This window comes from Lupinus angustifolius, chromosome LG06 (genome assembly GCF_001865875.1).
Source record: "Lupinus angustifolius cultivar Tanjil chromosome LG06, LupAngTanjil_v1.0, whole genome shotgun sequence".
NCBI lineage: Eukaryota > Viridiplantae > Streptophyta > Magnoliopsida > Fabales > Fabaceae > Lupinus > Lupinus angustifolius.
The window spans coordinates 22319642-22341781 of NC_032014.1; the positions used below are offsets into that span (position 1 = coordinate 22319642).

Here is a 22140-nt window from a genome sequence, read left to right on the forward strand (position 1 = left end):
GAAATTCAATTCATTTTCCTATCTTATCTCGACTAGAATTGATAAATCTTGATAAAATCGTTGAATGTATATTCTTTTACATGAGGTCGACTATTAATGATGTTTCAGTTGTAAGATAAGCTAATTTTAAGACAAGTAACAATGCTCACATTGATTTGCAGTGACATGATTTGTGCTTGTTTTTCTCATTGTTTGCTTGAAGAGGATGAAATTAGTAGATCTTTGAGGTGTTAGATTGAACTTGAAGGAGAATCACAAAATTTTCTATATTTTTTATAATGCCTTTCATATTAATTCAAGACTAATATAAGTCTCTCACACTCTTATATAAAATTCTCATTCTCATTAGATACACTCCTATGTATATATATATATTTAATTCACGAATCAAGGTGAGTTCTAGTTCATGTATCACCGAACACGAACAAGGTTAACAAAATAAATCTAAACACATTCAAACCAAATTTAAGATCGGTACCCATAAGTTCGGCTTATATTGCGACCCCTCTATCCTCATAGGGTTGCTTCTATTTCCATGTTCCAATAATGGGCCAAGGCCCATTCATTGTTTTCATGTCTCTCACCTTTGAAACGTAACCCTCTTCTTCTCCATTCCCCAATGTGGCACTTTCACACCCCCTCTTTCTCTTCTACTAATTCAAATGTCTTCTTCATTCAATTAATCACTTTTTCTCATAATCGATTAAATTATTAAGCTATGGATTTCACAAAACTCTCAACTACTAAACCTCCTCTTATCTTCACGCGCCCCTTAACTTGGGTTACTTCCACCGCCCTCCGCCACCAACGCCACCATCTCCCTCCACCGCCACAACCACAACCACAACCACAACCGCAACCGCAATCGCAATCGCGAGAATTGAATAACAATGACCCACTTACGTTACTACCTTCTATTCTCTCAAAAACTTTTCTAGATTCTTCTAAATGTAAATCATTGTTACTTCATTTATCACCTCACCATTTTGATCGGTTATTCTTTTCTCTTAGTTCTTCCAATTTCAACGCTAAAACGACGCTTGATTTTTTTCGTTTTGCTTCTAGGAATTTGAAGTTTCGATTCACTGTTCGTTCTTATTGTGTTCTTATTCGTTTGCTTCTTGCTTCGAATTTTTTGCCACGTGCTAGGGAGGTTTTGACTCGTTTGATCGATGGCGAGGTTTTGGTTATGGATTTGGTTGAGAATAGGGTTAGGGAAATATCGGTTTCCATGCTTGAGTTGAATGAAGGTTTTGATAGAAGATATGGTGAATTGGATTTGTTGCTTCATGTTATTTTGTCGAGGTTTAAGAATTTGGGATTTTATTATGGTTTTGATATATTTATCATGTTTTCTAAGAAGGGTATTTTTCCATCGTTGAAAAGTTGCAATTTTTTGTTGAGTTCTTTGGTGAAAGGTAATGAGCTTCAGAAGAGTTATGAGGTGTTTGATGTTATTTGTCAAGGTGGTGTTTCTCCGGATGTTTACACGTTTACTACTGCGATCAACGCGTTTTGTAAGGGAGGGAGGGTTGAAGATGCGGTTAGTTTGTTCGTGAGAATGGAGGAGGTGGGTGTGTCTCCGAATGTTGTTACCTATAATAATTTGATTGATGGGTTGTGCAAGAATGGAAGATTAGACGAAGCGTTTCGGTTTAAAGAAAAGATGGTGAAGAGTAAAGTGAACCCGACTCTCATAACATATAGTGTGCTTATCAATGGTTTGATGAAGATGGAGAAATTTGACGAGGTGGGTGGCGTTTTGTTGGAAATGTGCAACATGGGTTTTGCTCCTAATGAGTTTGTTTATAATGCATTGATAGATGGGTATTGTAGGAAGGGGAATATGAGTGAGGCACTAAAGATTCGGGATGACATGTTATTAACAGGCGTAAAACCCAATTCTATTACCTTTAACACTATTTTACAAGGTTTTTGCCGGAGCAATCAAATGGAGCAAGCTCTGCAAGTATTGGGGTACCTATTATCTAGTGGGCTATCTGTTAATCAGGATGCATGTTCTTATGTTATTAACTGGTTATGCAATGAATCCAAGTTCGATTCAGCCTTAAATATTGTCGGAACGTTGTTGTTGAGGAATATCAAGACCAGTGATAGTTTGTTAACCCCATTGGTATGTGGACTTTGTAAATGTGGAAAACATTCAGAGGCAACGGAACTTTGGTTTTCCCTTGCAGATAAAGGGCTTGCAGCCAATACAGTGACCTCAAATGCTCTTCTTCATGGACTTTGCGAACGAGGGAACATGAAGGAGGTTGTCACAATACTCAAACAAATGCTTGAGAGGGGTTTGGTACTGGATCAGATATCATACAACACACTTATTTTTGGTTGTTGTAAATCGGGTAAAATTGAGGAAGCTTTCAAACTTAAGGAAGAGATGGTTAAGCAAGAATTTCAACCAGATATGTATACCTACAATTTCCTAATGAAGGGGTTTGCTGAGAGAGGTAAAATTGATGACATTAATAAGCTTTTGCATGAAGTCAAAGAACATGGCCTTGTTCCAAATGTCTATACATATGCACTTATGCTAGAAGGGTATTGTAAGGCTGATCGAACTGAAGATGCCGTAAACATATTCAAGAAGTTAGTACATCAGAAAGTAGAGCTAAGTCACGTTATTTTTAACATACTTATAGCAGCTTATTGTAGAGTTGGGAATGTGAAGCAAGCCTTCGAAATCCGTGATTACATGAAAAGTAGGGGCATTCATCCTACCTGTGCCACATATTCTTCTCTAATACATGGACTGTGCTATATAGGCCGTGTTGATGAGGCAAAGGGAATTTTTGACGAAATGAGAAATGAAGGCGTGTTGCCAAATGTTTATAGTTATACTGCTCTAATTGGTGGTTATTGTAAGTTAGGTCAGATGGATGAAGTGAGGAGTATCATAGTTGAAATGTCTTCAAACAGTATACTACCTAATAAAATTACCTACACCGTTATGATCGATGGTTATTGTAAATTGGGCAATGTGAACGAAGCCACTAAGCTTTTAAATGAAATGGTTGCGAATGGGATAGAACCAGATACCATTACCTATAAGGCATTTCAAAATCAAAATATCAAGGAAAGGAACCAACAAGATCCTTTTCAATGTGATCATATGTGTAATACGGGAGTGCCCTTAGATGAAATTACGTATACGACATTGGTCAACAGGTTGCATCCACATACATCTGTCAACAATCAAGAATAGCTAGGAAAATCTCAAAGTTTAGATACTTATATGTTACCCGGACCCTTGTGGCTGATACTGCCTTAGTTCAGCTTGATTATAAGCTCATTATTTGGAAAACGGAAGCTTCATACGGTTGATCTCTAGGCATGTGTACTACTGTCAAGAACTAGAGCAGCTTACTCTTAACTTGCCTTCCTAGTTGAAGAATGAGCTTTGGGTTTCTGAGGTTAGTATTTTAAGATTATATTGTCTAGTTCTTTGCTCTGCTTTGTATTTGTTTATTTCATTATTTTTGTTGTTCCTGAAAATTTTGATTGATAGTGGTATTATAAGATGATGACTGTTCTGTACGTTTGTTCCATATATAAATATTTTCTTTTGATGTAATTGACGCAAAATGCTTGGGGTTTACTTCAATTATTTTAGGGGTATGTCATGGTTATTTTTGGTAATTTGGGGATTTAATTTTGTTTGTGATGTTATTGATTTTAGGAAATTGGTGTTTGATTATGATTGGACTAGGTTTCGACCACCCTTCCTTTAGGTGTCTTGTTTTATTTGTCATTCATGCTTTTTATGTTTAATTAAGTAAAGTGGTTAGTGTCTTTTTGAGTTAATCTTGAGGGTTCTTGGTTCTACGTTGGTATTGTTCCCATTAGAGATTCTACTTATGTGGATGATGGAACCTTTCCATATTTCATTTGTGACCTTTTTTCTTAAAAAAATAATAAGTATTATTGGAATAGAAGAGAGAGAGAATATCTCATAGGAACAATTAACTATATCTTATTAGTGTATTGAGTATTGACTAGTGTTGTCGATGGCGGTTGCCAAAATTTTGTCATCATGGCATTATAGATGGCGTCGCGGGGGAATAGTGGACATCATCATGGCCATTGACAATAAAATAAAATAATAATACAATAAGACAACAATCAAACAATGACATAAAGTTTAATAAAATTCATCAAGAATCAATGTCTCATAATTTCATAAGGTCGCTAGAAAATAAAAAATTAGGGATACTAAAAAGTAAAATGAACATACTAACATGTCAGATGAAGAGAACATAGAAGGGAAGAGTAATATATGTTTAGTAAAAATAATATTGAGTATTAGTTTAATAACAATTTAATAAAAATAGAGTATTAGTTTTAAAAGAAAATAAGATAGTAGTGAAGAAAAATAAATGAGAAGGAATCAGGGATTGATGAAGAGAACCAGGCTAGAGGTGACAGCAGACGACAATGGGAGATAGCAGACGACGACAGAGGCAGAAGCTGGTTGTAGACTGTAGAGGGGGAAGAGATTCTCTAAAAATAGAAATATTTAGGTTTTTAACCTAGAATTGGGCCTGAAAACTCAATCTGACCTGCAATTTATTTCAAAAAACCTACTTAGGAAAACCCATTCATGCTGAGTTCCGCCTTTTCCACCATGGCAATGCTTTCGTGTAAATGGCGGATTTTTTGAAATAGCTAATCGTGGTTGGCTAGAAAATGCCACCGGCATCCGCCGTGGCGACTATTTAACAACACTGGTATTGACAACTATAATATTAATCAATTATTTTGTTGTTAGCTTTGTTTGAACTTGGAAAATGCTTTCAACTAAAATAGGTGGTCCAATGCACGAGGCTCCCACCTAGTGGAGTTTGGAGAGGGTAAATATACACAGTCTTATCCTTACCACACAAGCGGGAAGTTGATTCTAGGATTTGAACCAGTAATCTCTGGGCCACTAAGCAGTAACCTTACCATTGCGCAAAGTTTCACCCTCTATGCTTTGTGCTTTTCGAAGTAAATTTATTAAGCAACAATAACTTTGAATATAGCATCTTCTGGTTTTACATGATTATGCTTAGGTCTTAGTCCTAATGGAAGAAAACGTACTCTTGTGGTTTGGAATATCTTTTCATTGATCCTTCTAGTTTTTAACTCATTCTACTATTCCCTAGGGATTCATTTAATCACATTGGGAAGTCCAAAGCTCCTTGTGAATTCAACCCCTTTGTTTTGAAAACGATTCTTAGCTATGAAGCAAGACACCATTCACGGACACTCAAACTCACACAATGTCTGAAATATAGGACACTAGTAGACTCCACTATGTCTATAAATGCTAACATTGTAAAATAATGTCTCTTAATATATTTTTTGTCTTTGATTTTTGCCATGGGTTCGGCTCCTCTAAAGTGCAGATCTAACCGTTGATTGTAAAGTCAATGCTTGAGATTATGATAAATAAATGCATATGTATAACAAATCATGGAGTTGTAAAATCGATTTTTGGATCAATGGTTATAATTTTACACTATCCTCTGAAGTGCACCCCTCACTTTAGAGAAGCTAAATCTTCTACGGATAGGGATTGGGTAACTGTGTTGCATTCCTGAATCCTGATATTTTATTGTTATCTGGATATTTTGCTTTCTCTGTTTTGGAATATATCCTATCCTCCTATAGCTGTACTTTCCCCTCTTTTGTCTTAATTTCTTTTACTAAAAAAATCCAAACATAGATCTGCATATTGCATAAATTCACGTAGTCTCACATGATAAAATTTATTTAATATTTTATTTTTATTTGGTTGTGATCCATTGGGTATGTGTTGTCAAATCAGGGAGAACTTGAATTGCAGAAATTATGAGGACTGCACTGGAAAAGAGATGTAGCTGCTTAATCATGTGCCAGGTTAAAGTCCATCTGCATGCTTTATCGAATCGAGTGGTCTTCATACTAATTTATATATCGTATAGATTTATTACTGTTGATAATGTTGCAACCAACTGAAGCCAGTTTTCAACTATGCAGGCATGATTTCAATAAGAGAGTGTTGATATAATCAAGCATCAAAGGGGTGTCTTACCCATATTCTTTTCCATTTGTTGCCTGGTGAGGGTCTCATAATATATGTCCAATCTGTTGTGTGATTATTTTACGCGCCTTTCGTGTTCTTTTGTGTGTGACTAAATTTAATACATTTCCTTGGGCATCTCAGAACTTCTGTTATTGAGTTAGCATTGAAGATTTGAAGAAGCTTACAGGGTTCTCCTTATAGTAAAAATATGGAGCATTTATTAGATCCTCAGCACAAGGAAAAGAGAAACTTTTTCAGGTATGTTTTAGTACAAACCAGAGGATGGAAGTTCCATCTGTAAAATTGTAACTGGATATTATTTTTCAATTTCAACCTCATTTTATATAATTTTTCCTTTTACCAATTACACATCCCCAACAACCCCTAAATTATATAAAGAAAAATGGCACTTCATGGCACCCAGGGCAGGAGGAGAACCTGAGACCAAGAAAAATGGGAAATGATAAAGAAAGACTTAGTTCAATGTTTTGTTAATGAACATGATTTACAATAGAGCATTATGGTGTCGTTCGATTCATATAGCCAACCCCACCCCACCTAGTGGGTAAATGTTTGGTTGTTGTTGTTGGAGACCGTGTCTACACAAACATATGTGAGACAATGAGGCAATTGGACAGATTTGTGGGTTAAATATGTGAATTGTGTTGTTAATTTCTTCCCCCCTTGGAATTTGTGATATTTATGCTGTTTTGATGTATTTTTGTTTCCCACAGGTATCCTCGCACTTGAGGCAATCCTTTCGGGAACATCCATAGGTACGTGGGACTAACTCTCCCAGCGGACATTTTTTCCATCCACAAGATTCGAACCCGAGACCTTGCTTAACGAGAATCAAGCATGTACCACTTGAACCAACGCCCGTTGGTTGTTTTGATGTATTTGATCCACTAGTTCTAAATCCAAATATTTTTTCTTCAGTTAGACAAGAGAACTTGGTACATTTCAGAGCTTCTAGGATATCTTGCATTTGGGGCATTTTGATTATAATGATTGGTTTTTACAATTTGGAAGCGACTCTGAATATGGGGTTGTAGGGTACAGAAGTTTCTGAATTAATATACATGTTGACTTCCTGTCTTACTTGTCCCCCAAGAAATCTGAAAAAAGAAAAAAGAAACAGAAAAACTGGTAGAAAGATGAAGGGAATTTCATGAAATTTCACATTAGAGGATCCATTTTAGCTTTAATATATGAAAACAATACAATACCTGGATTTAAGTTTTGCTTGACAATAAAGTAAGCCTTGAGAACATGAACATCATAGGCTATGCTGCAGCTTAATTTAGGAACCCATTTTTAGTTTCCTACAGGTATCCTCGCATTGGAGGCAATCTTGTCTGAGCTGGAAACATCCACAGGTACGTGGGGCTAACTCTCCCAATGAGCATTTTTTCCATCCACAAGACTCGAACCCGGGTTCTTGCTTAAGGGGAATCAAACATGTACTATTTGAACCAACGTCCGTTGGTAGTTTAGGCCCATTGATTTCAGGGTATGAATATCATCAGGTTACCACATATTGAATAATTTTTAACCATGTTACCAATGCCTTATCCCTCAGTTAACTGAAAAATTGGTGAACCAATCCCATAATATAATACTGGAAGTAATTAAGTTGTAGTCAAAAACTACAATATTGCTCAATCAAATTTTATTGTACCTCACTATTAGATCGTGTATAAAAGAATTCACAATTTAGTTGCAATCAGGGTTGGAAATAAGCTGAATGAAGGCGAATCATGGCTTCGTTAGGTTCAGATCAGTAAGGATTTATTCAGTTTAAAACTTGGTTTGGTTTGATACAGATTATTTTTTAGTTCGAGTTTGGCTCAATTAAAATTTGCGAACTGTTCGACTCAGTTCTAATTGGTCATTTGGACAACTAAAATAATTAATTTTAAAAAAATATTACAAAATGTTATATATATACAAACATTATTTTTATATATAATAATAATAAATATAAAAAATAATGATGAGTCATACTAAACATAAAAAATTAGTTATATATATATATATATATATAATAAGTTAACTCATGATCCTAACCTGACGAATTGTATCCAACTCAAGTTCAGTTTATTTGGTTCATAAACTTAGTATATCAAGTCAAATAATGAGTTGAGTTTTGAACAAATACTGAATTGATCATCCGCCCTAGTTGCAATAATTGAGTTATATATTACAAATAATAATATTTATATTTATTATAACATATATAACATAGTTTAATTACACTGTCCAACACTAAATCAACAGCGTTAAGTATAGAAGCCAAATTCATTAACTTTTCCTGCATTCAAAACTCCCTATAAATCCCACATGCACATTATAAAATAAAGCATAGAAAATAAGGAGAATATGTGCATGAGAAGTGGAAGATTTGCAGTGTGTACTTAGAAGATGTTAGTTAAATCCTCCTCCATGTAAGGTAGTGACATTATAAAATGTTTTAAATGATCGATACTCGTGATAACAAGAAAAATGACATTCTTCGTATATCATAAGAAAGTAACATGTGTTACAAAGTAATATAGGAGTAAGATGTTAAAATGGAGATAATAAATGTTCGAGATGAGTTATTTTTAGATTGCGTTTGTGAAGGTTAATCATTGTTTTAGGATTTTAAATGAGAAATTAGTGTTGTGAATTTTGAAATGGTAAATGTAAAACAAGATGAGAAATTGAGTTATTGCATCAATGTGATAGATCCATTGCCAATCAATATATTTTAGATGGTTGTGCATTTTTTTTGTAGGAGTATTAAATCTATGTATGGACAATGTAAAGATGTATACACAATTAACTTATCTTCACCGTTTATTTAGATATTTTTTTGAAAAGATAATGATAATTAAAAATGAATGATAAATGATACAATATAAAAAAACTTTTAACTCTAAGTATACATATCTTTTTTTTCTCTTTTTCTAGCACCTATATGTATATGTTGAACACATTGTTCTCACAATCATCTCACATCTTTCTCTTCTTCAATTATTTTGTATCTTTTGTTTAAATTATCAATGAATCCTAGTCAGTATGTTTTAGTTACCATTAGAATTATTTTTATGTAATCTATTATTGCAAATTTTATGTTATTTTTAATATATTTTGAAAAATCATTAATCATTTTCATATTATTTTGACAAATATTTATTTTTACAATTTTGTTTTATTATATATTTTAATGAGAAAATATAAATACGACTATAGATCATATCATTCATTCAAGGATAAAATGTGGCATTACAATTAATTGGCTAGAATGATTAGGCATTAACCAATCGTATTTTGAGAGCAAATCTGTTGTTTTACTTTTTGTACTATTACATGTATCATCACCTTTAATTGTTTGAAAAAAATATTATCTAAGTTAAAATTACAATTGTTAAATATTTTTCAGGCCAATTATACATTCGATACATGGAATGACACAAAACAGTGAAACAACAAATATGCTCCTGAATATTTCCTCTAGGATAAGAGATTAATTCATCATTTCAAGTGAGTTGCATCACTCCCCCTAACAAATATTATTCTCCTCCCGACAAATATTATTCTTAAGAATCAAATCTTTGAATTTTTAACTTATATGAAGATCTAATATGATATCTTTGGGTTAAAAAATGGTATATAAGTTGAGAGACAATTCCAGTTTCAACAAAAATCGGTTTTTTCTGTGTTTGTTGTTTCCTCTCTAGCCTCTTAAAATCGAAATGGTGAGACACCCTTTATCAAAACCTTCCAACAAATTCCTCAGAAAATTCAGAAAATGGCCACACTCTCCTTACAAAACCTCATGGCACCACAATTTTTGTGAAAATCAAGCCATGCAAATTCTCAAAAATTCAACTTTTCAAATGGGTTCATCCCAAAGTTTCAATCTTTACAACAAAAACAACAACTACCCTTTTCTTCTTTCCACTCTCCTTAACTCTTTCAAAGCTTATTGCATTGACCCAACACCAAAAGCTTATTTCTTTCTCATAAAAAACTTAACCCAAAATTCCAACTTTCAAGACATTGTTCATGTTCTCAACCACATTGAACTCAATGAGAAGTTTGAAACACCTGAGTTTATGTTAATGTACCTTATTAGATTCTATGGTTTTGCTGATAGAGTTCAAGATGCTGTTGATTTGTTTTACCGGATACCCAGGTTCAGGTGCACACCAACTGTTTGTTCCTTGAACTTATTGATATCATTGCTTTGTAGGAACAGGGACTGCCTCAAAATGGTTCCTCAAATATTGTTAAAGAGCCGGCTTATGAATATTCGAGTTGAAGAATCGACTTTTCGGGTTTTGATTAAGGCATTGTGTAGAATTAAGAGGGTGGATTATGCCTTAAGGATAGTGAATTTTATGATTGAAGATGGATATGGTTTGGATGTTAAAGCATGTTCTTTGATAGTGTCGTCATTGTGTGAGCAAATCGATTTGAGCAGCGTTGAGGCTTTGGTTGTTTGGAGAGATATGAGGAAACTCGGATTTTGTCCTGACGTCATGGATTATACGAATATGATTAAGTTCTTGGTGAAGCAAGGGAGTGGTAAGGATGCTTTGAATATTCTGAACCAGATGAAAGAAAATGGAGTTAAGCCTGACATTGTTTGTTATACTATTGTTTTGAGTGGTATTGTTGCAGAAAGGGATCATGTTAAGTTAGATGAACTGTTTGATGAAATGATTGTGTTTGGACTCGTTCCGGATGTTTATACTTATAATGTGTACATTAATGGCTTGTGTAAGCAGAATAAGATAGATGAGGCGCGGGAGATTGTTGCTTCTATGGAAGAGTTGGGTTCTAAGGCTAATGTGGTTACTTACAATACTCTACTCGGTGCTGTATGTTCGGCAGGGGATTTAAATAAGGCAAGGGTGTTAATGAAGGAGATGAGGTTGAAGGGTATTGGGCTAAACTTGCATACATATAGGATCATGCTTGATGGTTTCATCCGTAAAGGAGAGATCAATGAAGCATGTAGTTTGTTGGAAGAAATGTTGGAGAAATGCTTTCATCCGAGAACTTCAACATTTGATGATATCATATTTCAGATGTGCCAAAAGGGGTTGTTTACTGAAGCATTGGTATTGATGAAGAAATTAGTTGCAAAAAGTTTTGCGCCCGGAGCCAGGGCTTGGGAAGCACTGCTACTGAACTCAGGACCTGAACTTCAGTATTCAGAAGCCACATATGATAGCTTGATCATCCCAGAAATAACTCAGTTATCAAAGTTGACCGAGTCATAGGCCTGTTTTCGAATTCTACGGCTAACAAACTAGACAGACATGAAATCTTTAACCAGCACATGAAAACCAGAATAACTATGATTTTTTTGGATTCATAAAATTGTTTCACATAGACTGTTGATGCTGTTTCTTGTGTAGATACATGATTTCTTGAACATGGACAGAAGTAAGATGAGTAAGTAATCTACTTTATTAATTTACATTGATTTCTGTTAAACTGTTAATGAACTAACTGTGATGCACGGAGTGTGTATAAATTTTTATACTAACAGTACATATATATTACACTCATATAACTAGTAATGCAGCAAATGCAACTTGGACTGTTTTGTTTTTTTATTTCTATCCATGTTTATCATGTTTACTATGTTGTATTTTGTTCCACTATTTGTGTCAATACTCTCTTCTTTTGGTCTATTTTATTCCTGGAAGTTCCAACCGATAGCGGAGTCATGTTGCTCGAGGACTATAAGAAGAGTGAAGAATCACAATATGTGATATACTGTAATCTTGAACTAAAACCTTAAGGTCATAGTTCTATCTGGTATTATAAAGACTTTTACTATGTAATTCGACCATGTTCGGGACGTCCACTCGCATTTCAATACCCAACAATAGATAGAAACAATAAGGATAGTTGCATGGTATTGTAGGATTTTCCAATGGGTCAAAACATATATGGTTGAGCTTTCTAATATGATTGATTTGGTTTTCAAGTTAGGTCATAAGCTGCTACAACTAGTAAGTCAAAAATCAAAATCAGAAGCAATATTAACTTTGATGCCTGATTCATCTCCGGATAAATGTATTAGTCCAACACTCCGAAGCACCAACAATTCAATAACCTTCATGTATCATATTCGATACGTATTCAGTACCGATATTCTCCGATACTTCATAGGTGTGTATTCATATCGTGTTTAAAGTATTTTTTTGTAAAATAAATAATTTATAAATTTGATACTTCCAAGATATTCTCTGATACTCTTAAAATATTTTCTCGATACTTTATAGACACCTAAACTATCATGCCATAATATTTTAAGAGAGAGAAACATAACACAATCAATTAAGTACAAGAGAAAAATATAATATTCAATCTACTAAGTCGACTTGTAGCGATAGAAAAAGACAAAACATGTGTATTTCATAGAGAATTAATAGGAAACGCATATGCATAATGTTGATCATCGATTAAACGAGATTGATAATGTTCATATTTATCAATTCTAAGTAAAGATTTCTTATGACAATATGAATTTCATTTTGTATTTAGTGATAGCTAAGAAATATGTTCTTTATTTGGAAATTCATAACAATAAATATGTTTATTATGTTATAAGAATTTTATTTGCATATTTTATATGTATATCCCAAACATATTATATTATGTATTTTCTAGAATATGCGTATCGACGTATCAGATATATATCGTATCCGATTCATGTACTGGTATTAGTGTTTCATGGGTATGAAATGTCTAGTCCTTTTTTATTGATATTTACTTTAGAGTTCAAATGTTGAAAATAATTTATTTTGATAAAGGTTTGGTGCGCTGAATCATCTTATTTGGGCCACAATATGATTGATTTACCTGACCCTTTGCATTGTATTGTAATTGACCGTGAATCTAAACTTGATTGCACTGAGTCGGAAACATCCACATGTATGTGAGACTAACTCTTTCAGCAGATTCGAAACTGATACATTGCTTAAGGAGAATCAAACATGTACCACTTGAATCAACACCTGTTGATGGAGTAAAAATTGATTGTGTAAAATCCCAAACATAAATTGGATATAAAATTTATTGTCAAACCCCAACATTTTATTCTATCAAACACACTTACAAATTTATTATCTTTATTCTTTAAAAAAAATCTATTATCCTGATATATTATAATAAATTTAAATTGAAAAGCCTATAAGTTATAAGGGAACCTAAGGTAGATAACCAAACTATTATATCTTAAAGTTTTGGTAAATTGCTTCAAGTTTCATTTTCTCATTACAAAAAAAAAATCCCAACAAGATCTTATCTGATAATATCTTAAACAAAAACTAAGGTTAGCATTGCTTCAATAATCCACTTGTACCTTAGTGTTTGTGCTTTTCAATCTGTTATATACTTATATGTGGATCATATTTGATGTTTTCTCATACTTAAGGTTACTTAAAAGTAACCTATCACTAACAATCAACATCACTATACTACAATAATGAAATCAAGTTTAGGTTAATCTAGAACTAGCCAATCAATGTAGTTTCAGTTCTTATAACCGGGTGATTGAATATATAATTAATAATTTTTATAAACAAACATATAATTATATATAAATATAAAATTTTATATAACTAATAATTATGTATAATTATATTAAAATAAAATCTCACAATATCTTTTGGGACCTGAGTAAAACAAAAGATTAGAGTAATGTTCTATTTTTTTAATTTTAAGTAAACCTTCCGGTTTACTTCACAGGTTATTCTGGTTTAACCGGGTTTAGCACGGTCGGACCGGAATATTCTCGGTTCAACGCGGTCCAACTCTCATTCGGTTAAGACTGCTAACCAGAACCGTTTTCAAGTCCAGTTAGTGGTCAAACAGATCAGACCGCCTATTATGGTCCAGTTCTCTCATTTTATATCATATTAGTTTTTTAACCATGGCATATAAATGCTCTTATCAACTAAAAAACTATAAATAGCCAGCACAAGGAAATTAATGAAAGGTGGTATTAAATAGATGCTGTAGAATTAAATTATGCGTATAAGCCTATAAGGTATGTCAAGAACAAAAAGAAAAAAAGGAGCTTCTTGCAAAACTAAAAATAAATTAAATAATATTGAGAGTGGAAGAATTATGAGTGTACACGATTTAAACTCTCATGTAATTTAGAATAGATCAATTGATGGAGAATTATTCTAACTTAACTAAAATGGAAGTTCTAATAGTTGGGAATGTGTCTCCATTCAATATTTGATGAAAATAGCTTTATCGTCTATATTAATTATACTTTATCAAATAAGATTGTCGTAAAAAATACATATATCAATTTATAGCATAAAACAATTATTTTAAGAAATATAATACATTTTTATTTTATAGAGAAATATAAATAATTTTTCTTTGACAGTTTCTTCTAAATAGGTTTCTCAAATATGTCTTTCCCTTTGCTCCCAAAAGTGTCATTCCCATAAACCAAGATTAAAGGAACCCAAAAAAAATAGAAATAAAATATTATTGCGAAAATAACGCGGATTCATAAAATAAATATTATGAATCTTCGTTGATTTTTTTAAATGAATATTGTGAAGCAAGCAATGCAATCAATCTAACTAAGTCTCTAACAAACTAATAAACACATGCTGTAAAACAATTTCAACATGTATTAAATGTGTAAAATGTGCAAAATGTGTCATAGTAGCTTTGATCTCCGATCAATATCGTTCTCAGTCTTCAATCTTAAGTCATTAACCGGTAATAATAATTGAACATAGAAAAGAAAATATACTTCACATTCTCATTTTTTGTATCAGACTTTTTTTATTTTTGTTCAATTTTTGCTATAAACATTTCATATAGTAAAATTGAAGACAAATTTGCTGCCATCATTTGCATGCGTCTCTCATTTTAAATCAAACCTTAGTGTAAAAGATTCATATAATTATTTTTTATAAATTTGGGATCTATTTTTATTTTGCTAAGTAATTGCATATTAAACCAAATAAAAGAGAAAAAGGGTAGTGAACATTAATATATTTTTTTCTTACAAAAGAATATTATGATTATTATTCTTTTTTGCAATATCACCGTGTGAAATATCCAACTTTCTATTTAGCTTAAATATGTTTTTGCATGAAAATTTGTCAAAATTTTGATTTTAATTCCTATAATTTTTTATATTAGCCTATATATATTTCAAATTTTGGTTTTAATCCCTAGAAATGATATAAATAACAACTACATGTGGCATGTGACATACAAATTGATCACATGACCATTATGATTGTTGATGAATCTTTATCAAATCTATAGAATAAATTGTTTTTCCATGGATTAAGTAAAATAATCATTAATTTAATATCACATATATCTTAACTAAAAACTTTAAAATATTAGACCCATATATCTACTCACCCAATTCTACCATCTTCATAATGTGTAACTTTTTCTTTCTCACATAATGATAGATACAACATTGAAGTAAAACCAAAACAGTAAAGTAAAAAATAAATTTGAAAATTGATCTAAAAATATTTAAGCTTTCCATATACAAAGGTTGAATGGAGTATATGAGTAATGGCTTGAAAATGGATTTTTTTTCCATATCTATTGTCTCACAATGTGTATCACTTTATGTGCCATGAACTTCTGATTGATCAAAAAAATATTTAATAATTAAATTTTAACTTAAATATTTTTTTCCCGACCAATCACAATTTCATAGCACATGAAGTGGCACACATTATGGGATAAAAGATGTGGTTCGATGGGTAAGCATGATGATATATCACTTGGTAGTTATTTTTCTAGTTTCGTTTATTTTTAACGTTGAGGAATATTTTTTTTGTTAATTCCAAGGAAACTCTATAATTCTTAAAGGCAATTGTAAAAATAAAAGAAATGTTATTTAGCTATCTCATCTCAAAGTATATTTTTTTGGTGAAAATAAATTAAACTATGATGTCCACATATCTTAATTATTATGAGACATGACTTTTTATGGCATGGTAAGTGATAGCAATAAAATTTCTTCATCTGCAAAAGTAATAAATATCATTTTATCATTTTGTTAGCATGATACATTTTACACCTAAATTATAATTATCAATCGTCAGCATGTTTTTTACGAATCTAAAATATTTGCATCAATAATTATAAAATTGGTGTAACAAATTATAAGAAATTAAAACGTGGTAAAATATCATCATTCACATAACAAAGATAAGTTTGATTGATATTTTAGGATCACATGTCCCTAACCCTGTCTCATTCCCTATCTCAGGCTTATCACATTTTGTCATATGAATAAAAGAAAAATTCTAAAAACAAAAAATAAAAAAAAGTTACAATTTAATTGATTTGAGACATAAAATGAGACATGACAGGTGTCCGTTTTCCCACGTAATCACGTGAATCAATCATTAACTAAGAAGCCATAAGCATCAAAGTCTCATTAATAATTTGTGGGTTTTTATGGAAATAGAATGGTCACATATTGTGTTCCAAAATGTGAGTAAGTTAATGAATCTTATCATAAAATAGCATTATTTGCTAAGATAAGCAAATAATAATGATGCTAATCTTAACACAAGTCTTATCCTATCAAGCTTTAACTATGACCCCATGTATTCATAAAGATTATATATGCAAACAAAATGGATAGTCCCATTTGAGAATAGGGTATCAAATCATATATACATATAACCACACATTTCAAAAGTTGATTTCAAAAAGCTTTTATGGTGTGGTTAATTAAAGATATCTTTTTAAGTATGTGTACGGAAGAGTGAGGCCAATTATATGTGTTGTCTCTCTTGTATGCATTGTTGTTTTAACCTCATTTCCTATTTTGTAAACACATCACTATCAATTATTTGTCATAAAATAATGAGTTCAATAAATATGGCAAATATATTTTGAATTTGAGAACTAGACAAGAAGATTATAAGACAAAAGGACACACCAAATCGAGATGTTTTGCTCAATAACGTTAGGGATGATATTCCTTTTCATGTGGTGGATTCATCAATAATGTGGAAAGATACTCCAAAACCTAAATCGGGAGCACATCTGTTATCCCAAAAAGTGTGTTACTTCTTGTGATTGGTTAGATTACATTTTTCGAGACAAAATCTCGATTTATACCTAGCAAGAGAATAGAGACGATTAAAGGCAACAAAATAGACAACTCTTGGTTCGAGTAAACTTATTTTAAGCTTGTAGCTTGAATCAAATAAGTGCTAAAGATGTATTAGCATGATCGTGAAGCAACTATTTGAGTTAGGTGTATGTATATCTTATTGAGATGTTCAAAAGTTGATGGATTCTTTTATGGGTCAAGGCATGTTCTAGAAGAGAAGGAAGAAGAATGGTTATTTTTATACTTGAGTAAAAATGTCTTTACATTTATATCTAAATGATAAAAGTATTATAATACTATTTTTTTTCTTTATTGGAGAAGATTTCCATCCATTCTAGATAAACTAATAAATTTCCTTCTATACAGAATAACACACCAAAAATATAATTAGAAATACATTCTCTCTATTTTCAACCGAAACTATATATGCATTTAATCTTTCTGGAGTCTATTTCTTTCAACATTGAAATCAACATTCTAATTTTTTTAATGAAAATTGGCCAATAAGTAATTGAAACTTGACAAAACTAATAAAATTGGAACTAGATTATGTGTCCCTAAATGACTATGTTCTCATATCTCTACTCAATTAACTTTCTAATATAAAATTATAATTGTATTTTTAGAATTTTTATTTTCAATTAAATGACCATTTTTTATTAGATCAAAACTAGAAATTGAGATATGAATGAAAATATGCTATTCATAATTTTATTGATTCCACACAATAACTAGTGGAGAATGTAGTGGCTCCATTTCTTTTTTATCCCTTCTCTACATTTTTTATGTATATTATTAAAAAGAAGACAAACCTCCTTCTCATTTTGTCTTTGTTTCCTTTTAGGTGATATCATCATTATCTCCAATCGAATATAAGTAAAAAATGTTCAGTAATTATTCAATGCACATTAATTTACAGTGCAAAATTTTTACAGTAAACATATAACAAGATTCTTTTACAATGATTAACCACATGAAAAGCATGCTACCCCGATCGACACTACATCTTCTATTCCAAAAACTGATTGAAAAAAATATATTTAAGTTAAAAATTTAATAATTAAGTATATTTCTGACTAATCACAACACATGAAATATCACAATTTGTCTGGATAAAAAATGTACTCTTCTCCATGCCATGTTTTTTTTTGTTTCCCACAGGTATCCTCGCACTGGATGCAATCCTGTCCGAATCGGGAACATCCACAGGTACGTGGGGCTAACTCTTCATGTCATGTTGATAAAACTAGGCCCTGACTCATATACCACTTTTGTCATTTTCAATAATAAAACCCTATGCAATTGAAGGTGAAGCAAGCTCATTAGTGTTTCATTGAAAATGACACATTTTTGTTAGCATAAGTAAGATAATAAAACCATATATATATTTTTCTTCCATGGTGATCCTTAAGCTTGTGCAACATATGTAGTGGTATTTTCCACATCAAAGCTACACATGAACCTAAAACATTGTAGTTTGAGTGAGAGATTGGGGAAGAGAGAGAAAATGGGAAACATGAGAATTAGAATGTGACTCATATCCCTTCAACATTTTAATCAACATATATAATTCACAATGCTTGATCTTAATATACCTCATGCTCTATTATAGTTATAGTTGGGGAATAACATTTCCTTAATCATAGTTTGTGTCACAAACTTTTCATTAATAAAAAATATTAAATCATTAAATATCTGAGCAATATTTTTTAGGGTTAGTCTTGATGCAATAAGAAGATTGTTTGTCTTATAACATGAAGTTGAAATACTTTTTTCGCTTACTGAGGGTAAGATTATATACATTTATTCTCTCTGTATTCTATTAGGTAGGAGCCTCATACACTCAGTACCCATTTAAAAACATTTAATTCTATATCAATCATAATTCTTTTAGATATAGACAAACTATAGAATGATGGATGTTAATTTTTTAGTTATGAATTGATTATTGCTATATATATATATATATAGATATAGATATATAAGTCATATATATTGGCTTGACGTAAATAATTTTTCTCATTCTATCAATTCCAGAATATTGAGATTTTCAAAAATATTCCTTCTTCTTCTTCGTGCATTCGTGCTCTATCATGTATTTGGAAACAATTCTGATTATGACACAATCAAATAATTTAGTCAATCTTTATAAACCAAAATATCTGCAAAATGACGCCAATATTCCAAGCCACACACTCAAGATCCATAAAGATTCAATGTTTATCCACATGAATCTTGAACTTTATATTTATTGATTATGCTAATGTTGAAAAATAAACAAATAAAAAGTGAAAGTTATAGTGATAATAATAGCACTCACCTTGTATGCGTAGCATAATCAATTGCTAAGTTTTCCAAATGCTATAAGGTGCATTAGGAGCATAAAAATGAAAAAAATGATATTAATGATAAATATAATGTTAGTAATAGTGTTACTCACCTTCTATGTGTACCATACACAATTTGAATTGGCTTCTGGATTTTGAACAATTTCCAAATGATATTAATAAGGTGTTGCTATCAAGATGGCGAAGAAGGGCACATGAAGGACTAACTACACCTACAATTCATTACGTCAGAAATCGGATTTAAAACACTCATTCAACAATGATTACATGTTGAACGCTGCTAAACACAAAATAAAATGTACGACTCTCTTGGTTCGTAAGAGTTAGTATTGCACGTGCCCTGCTTCTCCATCTTGTTCAAACATTCACCTTCTCATGCTACACTAGCTAGTAGTTTAGGACTCTCACAAGAAAAAGAAGATAGAAGAGTAAGGAGCATAAGAATAAGAACAACTTGTTCAAGAAGAGTGTATTTATTTTGGTACTCCAATCTGCATCTTAGGTGCTCCAAACCTACTCATCTATATTACAAAAAGAGGAAAATGAGAGTGTTTTTAAAAGTTAAATGGGAGCAAATGAAATGAGCAAAAAAAAAATGTATATACTTATAATATATGTATTTTTTACGTTATCACTTTATCATTTATTATATTTAATTATACTAAATTTTCAAAAATAAAAATAAATAAATAGTAAATAATGTATTGATTGTATATAAACGTTTCTATTAATCGTGCATAAATATTAAATTCTTAAAAGGAAAGACTTAGTTGAGTGTGGGACCCTTTGAGTTTTTAACCTAAACAACTTATCAAAAGTCACAATAAATAGGACCACTTAGTCATCACTTAGCATACAGATTAAATTACTTATATACCCCCTATACGTTGTACCCATATTTAGGGTAAGCAACTTAATTTATATTATACTCCAAAACAAAATCTAACTTATACTTAATTGCTTATACCACTTGAATCATACCTGGACATTAAGTATTATATTATTAAAACATGTTGAGCATGTTGCTTTGGATTAGGAAGAAAACTAATTAAAAGAATAATATAACCCACTATTATATTATTAAAGGAAAAGTTTGGATCGCATATATATTTCTATAGTTTACAATTTTATATTTGGTTAGAGATTGATTTTACAACTCAAACCTATGATCTCCATTTACATGACAACACTCTATTTTAACTTAATAGTATTGACTCAATAAAATTAACGACTATTAGAGTATTTATGAAAATATATGAAATATCATGTCATATTCGTCCTAAATATAGAAATGACAAACTTGCGTGATACCACTATACAATTAAAAAATTACATCAAATTAAACAAAATTAAAAAATAATCTTATGTCATTATTACATATTTAAAACTACACATAACAATATATTAGTTCAAATAATTTAATATCAATATCCTCCAAGGCCAATAAAAAATCAAATCATAACACTTAATAATTAAGATCGTAATATTCACAAGCAGCTTGCCCTACTTGTTAGAAAAACTCTCGGCTAAAGCGGATATTTTGGGCTATTGAACAAATTTTTCATGTCTCGTCTTCCAAATAAGTGCAAGTTCCATGGATATAGCCCAAATTGCCTATTACAATGGTTAGAAACATAACATGCTCCAAGTGTGTGTCAATATCAGAAAGGTTGTCGTTTGAAGTTTGGAGACATTTTCATTCGTGAAAATAGTTTAGTTCAACGGTTGAAGCTTTTAAAATCACTTATGAAGACACAAAACGTGGTTTAGAATCTTGGCACCAACATGCATGCTTGACAATTTTATAACAAAATCATTTTGCATCAAAACCATGGTTTGAACTGAAGTGACAAAATAAATCTCTTGCATTAACTTGAAACTTTTACACACTAAAACTTGAGTCTAGAATAAAAACTTTCAAGTGTAAAACACTCAGCTTTAAATTCAATTGTAACTTAAATCAATTTCACAAAATTAATTAATTCAATATATCATGTTTCTCAAATGCTCACCCAACACTTATTAAGTGAGAAGAAAAACATGAAGTGGCAGAGTAACAAACCCACTTGTGATGCGGTTGCAGCAATCATTACAACCGTAATATTGCAGCCGTAAATCAGTGTGACATACTTAAATGTGCTTTCTGATTTCTAGGTCGCTGTATATTTCTATTATTGTCATAAGTTCTAGAAAATGGTTTGATTTAGATAAGAGTTTGTGCTATTCCACAACAACATGCATATATGTTAAGGGTTACACATATGTTATTTTATAGATTGTGCCACTCTATATATCATATATTTGTGATTGATCAGAAAAAATATATTTAAGTTAAAATTTAATTATTAAATATTTTTTTGACCAATCACAAACTTATGACACAATTTATAGGACATTAGATGTGTTCCCGATGTTAAGATTGTAGCTACTACAGCCATTATTCTTTTGGCTTCAAGAAAGAGCTATTGTGAGTGTAAAAGGCATTAAGGTGGGACATGTTCCCCATCATAAAAATAATCATAGAGGGCATGTGTGAATATTCATACTTAGCTGAGTGTTCATAAATATTCATACTTATGGGT

The 22140-nt window shown here is 31.4% G+C and overlaps 2 protein-coding genes and 1 long non-coding RNA gene across 4 annotated transcripts; 2 read left to right on the top strand and 1 right to left on the bottom strand.

Annotated features, from left to right (window-relative positions):
- On the top strand, positions 614-7168 carry LOC109350213 (pentatricopeptide repeat-containing protein At4g19440, chloroplastic-like). Of its 2 annotated transcripts, XM_019591388.1 has the most exons (5): positions 614-3435; positions 5834-5937; positions 6022-6102; positions 6209-6325; positions 7011-7168. In XM_019591388.1, the coding sequence occupies exon 1, from the start codon at positions 719-721 to the stop codon at positions 3224-3226; it is 2508 nt and encodes an 835-aa protein (XP_019446933.1). In that variant the 5' UTR covers positions 614-718; the 3' UTR covers positions 3227-3435; positions 5834-5937; positions 6022-6102; positions 6209-6325; positions 7011-7168. The 2 variants fall into 2 exon arrangements, with proteins under 2 accessions (XP_019446933.1, XP_019446934.1); XM_019591389.1 differs by lacking the exons at positions 5834-5937; positions 6022-6102; positions 6209-6325; positions 7011-7168 and adding an exon at positions 5166-5777 and having other exon boundaries at positions 614-3434.
- Positions 9752-11343, top strand: LOC109350527 (pentatricopeptide repeat-containing protein At2g38420, mitochondrial). Its single transcript, XM_019591759.1, has one exon. It carries the CDS (start codon positions 9808-9810, stop codon positions 11341-11343), a length of 1536 nt encoding a protein of 511 aa, XP_019447304.1. The 5' UTR covers positions 9752-9807.
- On the bottom strand, positions 19309-20093 carry LOC109350942. Its single transcript, XR_002108156.1, has 2 exons — positions 19651-20093; positions 19309-19571 (listed from the first exon to the last, which is right to left on the bottom strand). It is a non-coding gene; the product is annotated as an uncharacterized LOC109350942 (long non-coding RNA).

Bases quoted from the DNA above. Each gene is read 5' to 3' on its own strand.
- LOC109350213 (XM_019591388.1), top strand. From the start codon at position 719: ATGGATTTCACAAAACTCTCAACTACTAAACCTCCTCTTATCTTCACG.
- LOC109350527 (XM_019591759.1), top strand. From the start codon at position 9,808: ATGGTGAGACACCCTTTATCAAAACCTTCCAACAAATTCCTCAGAAAA.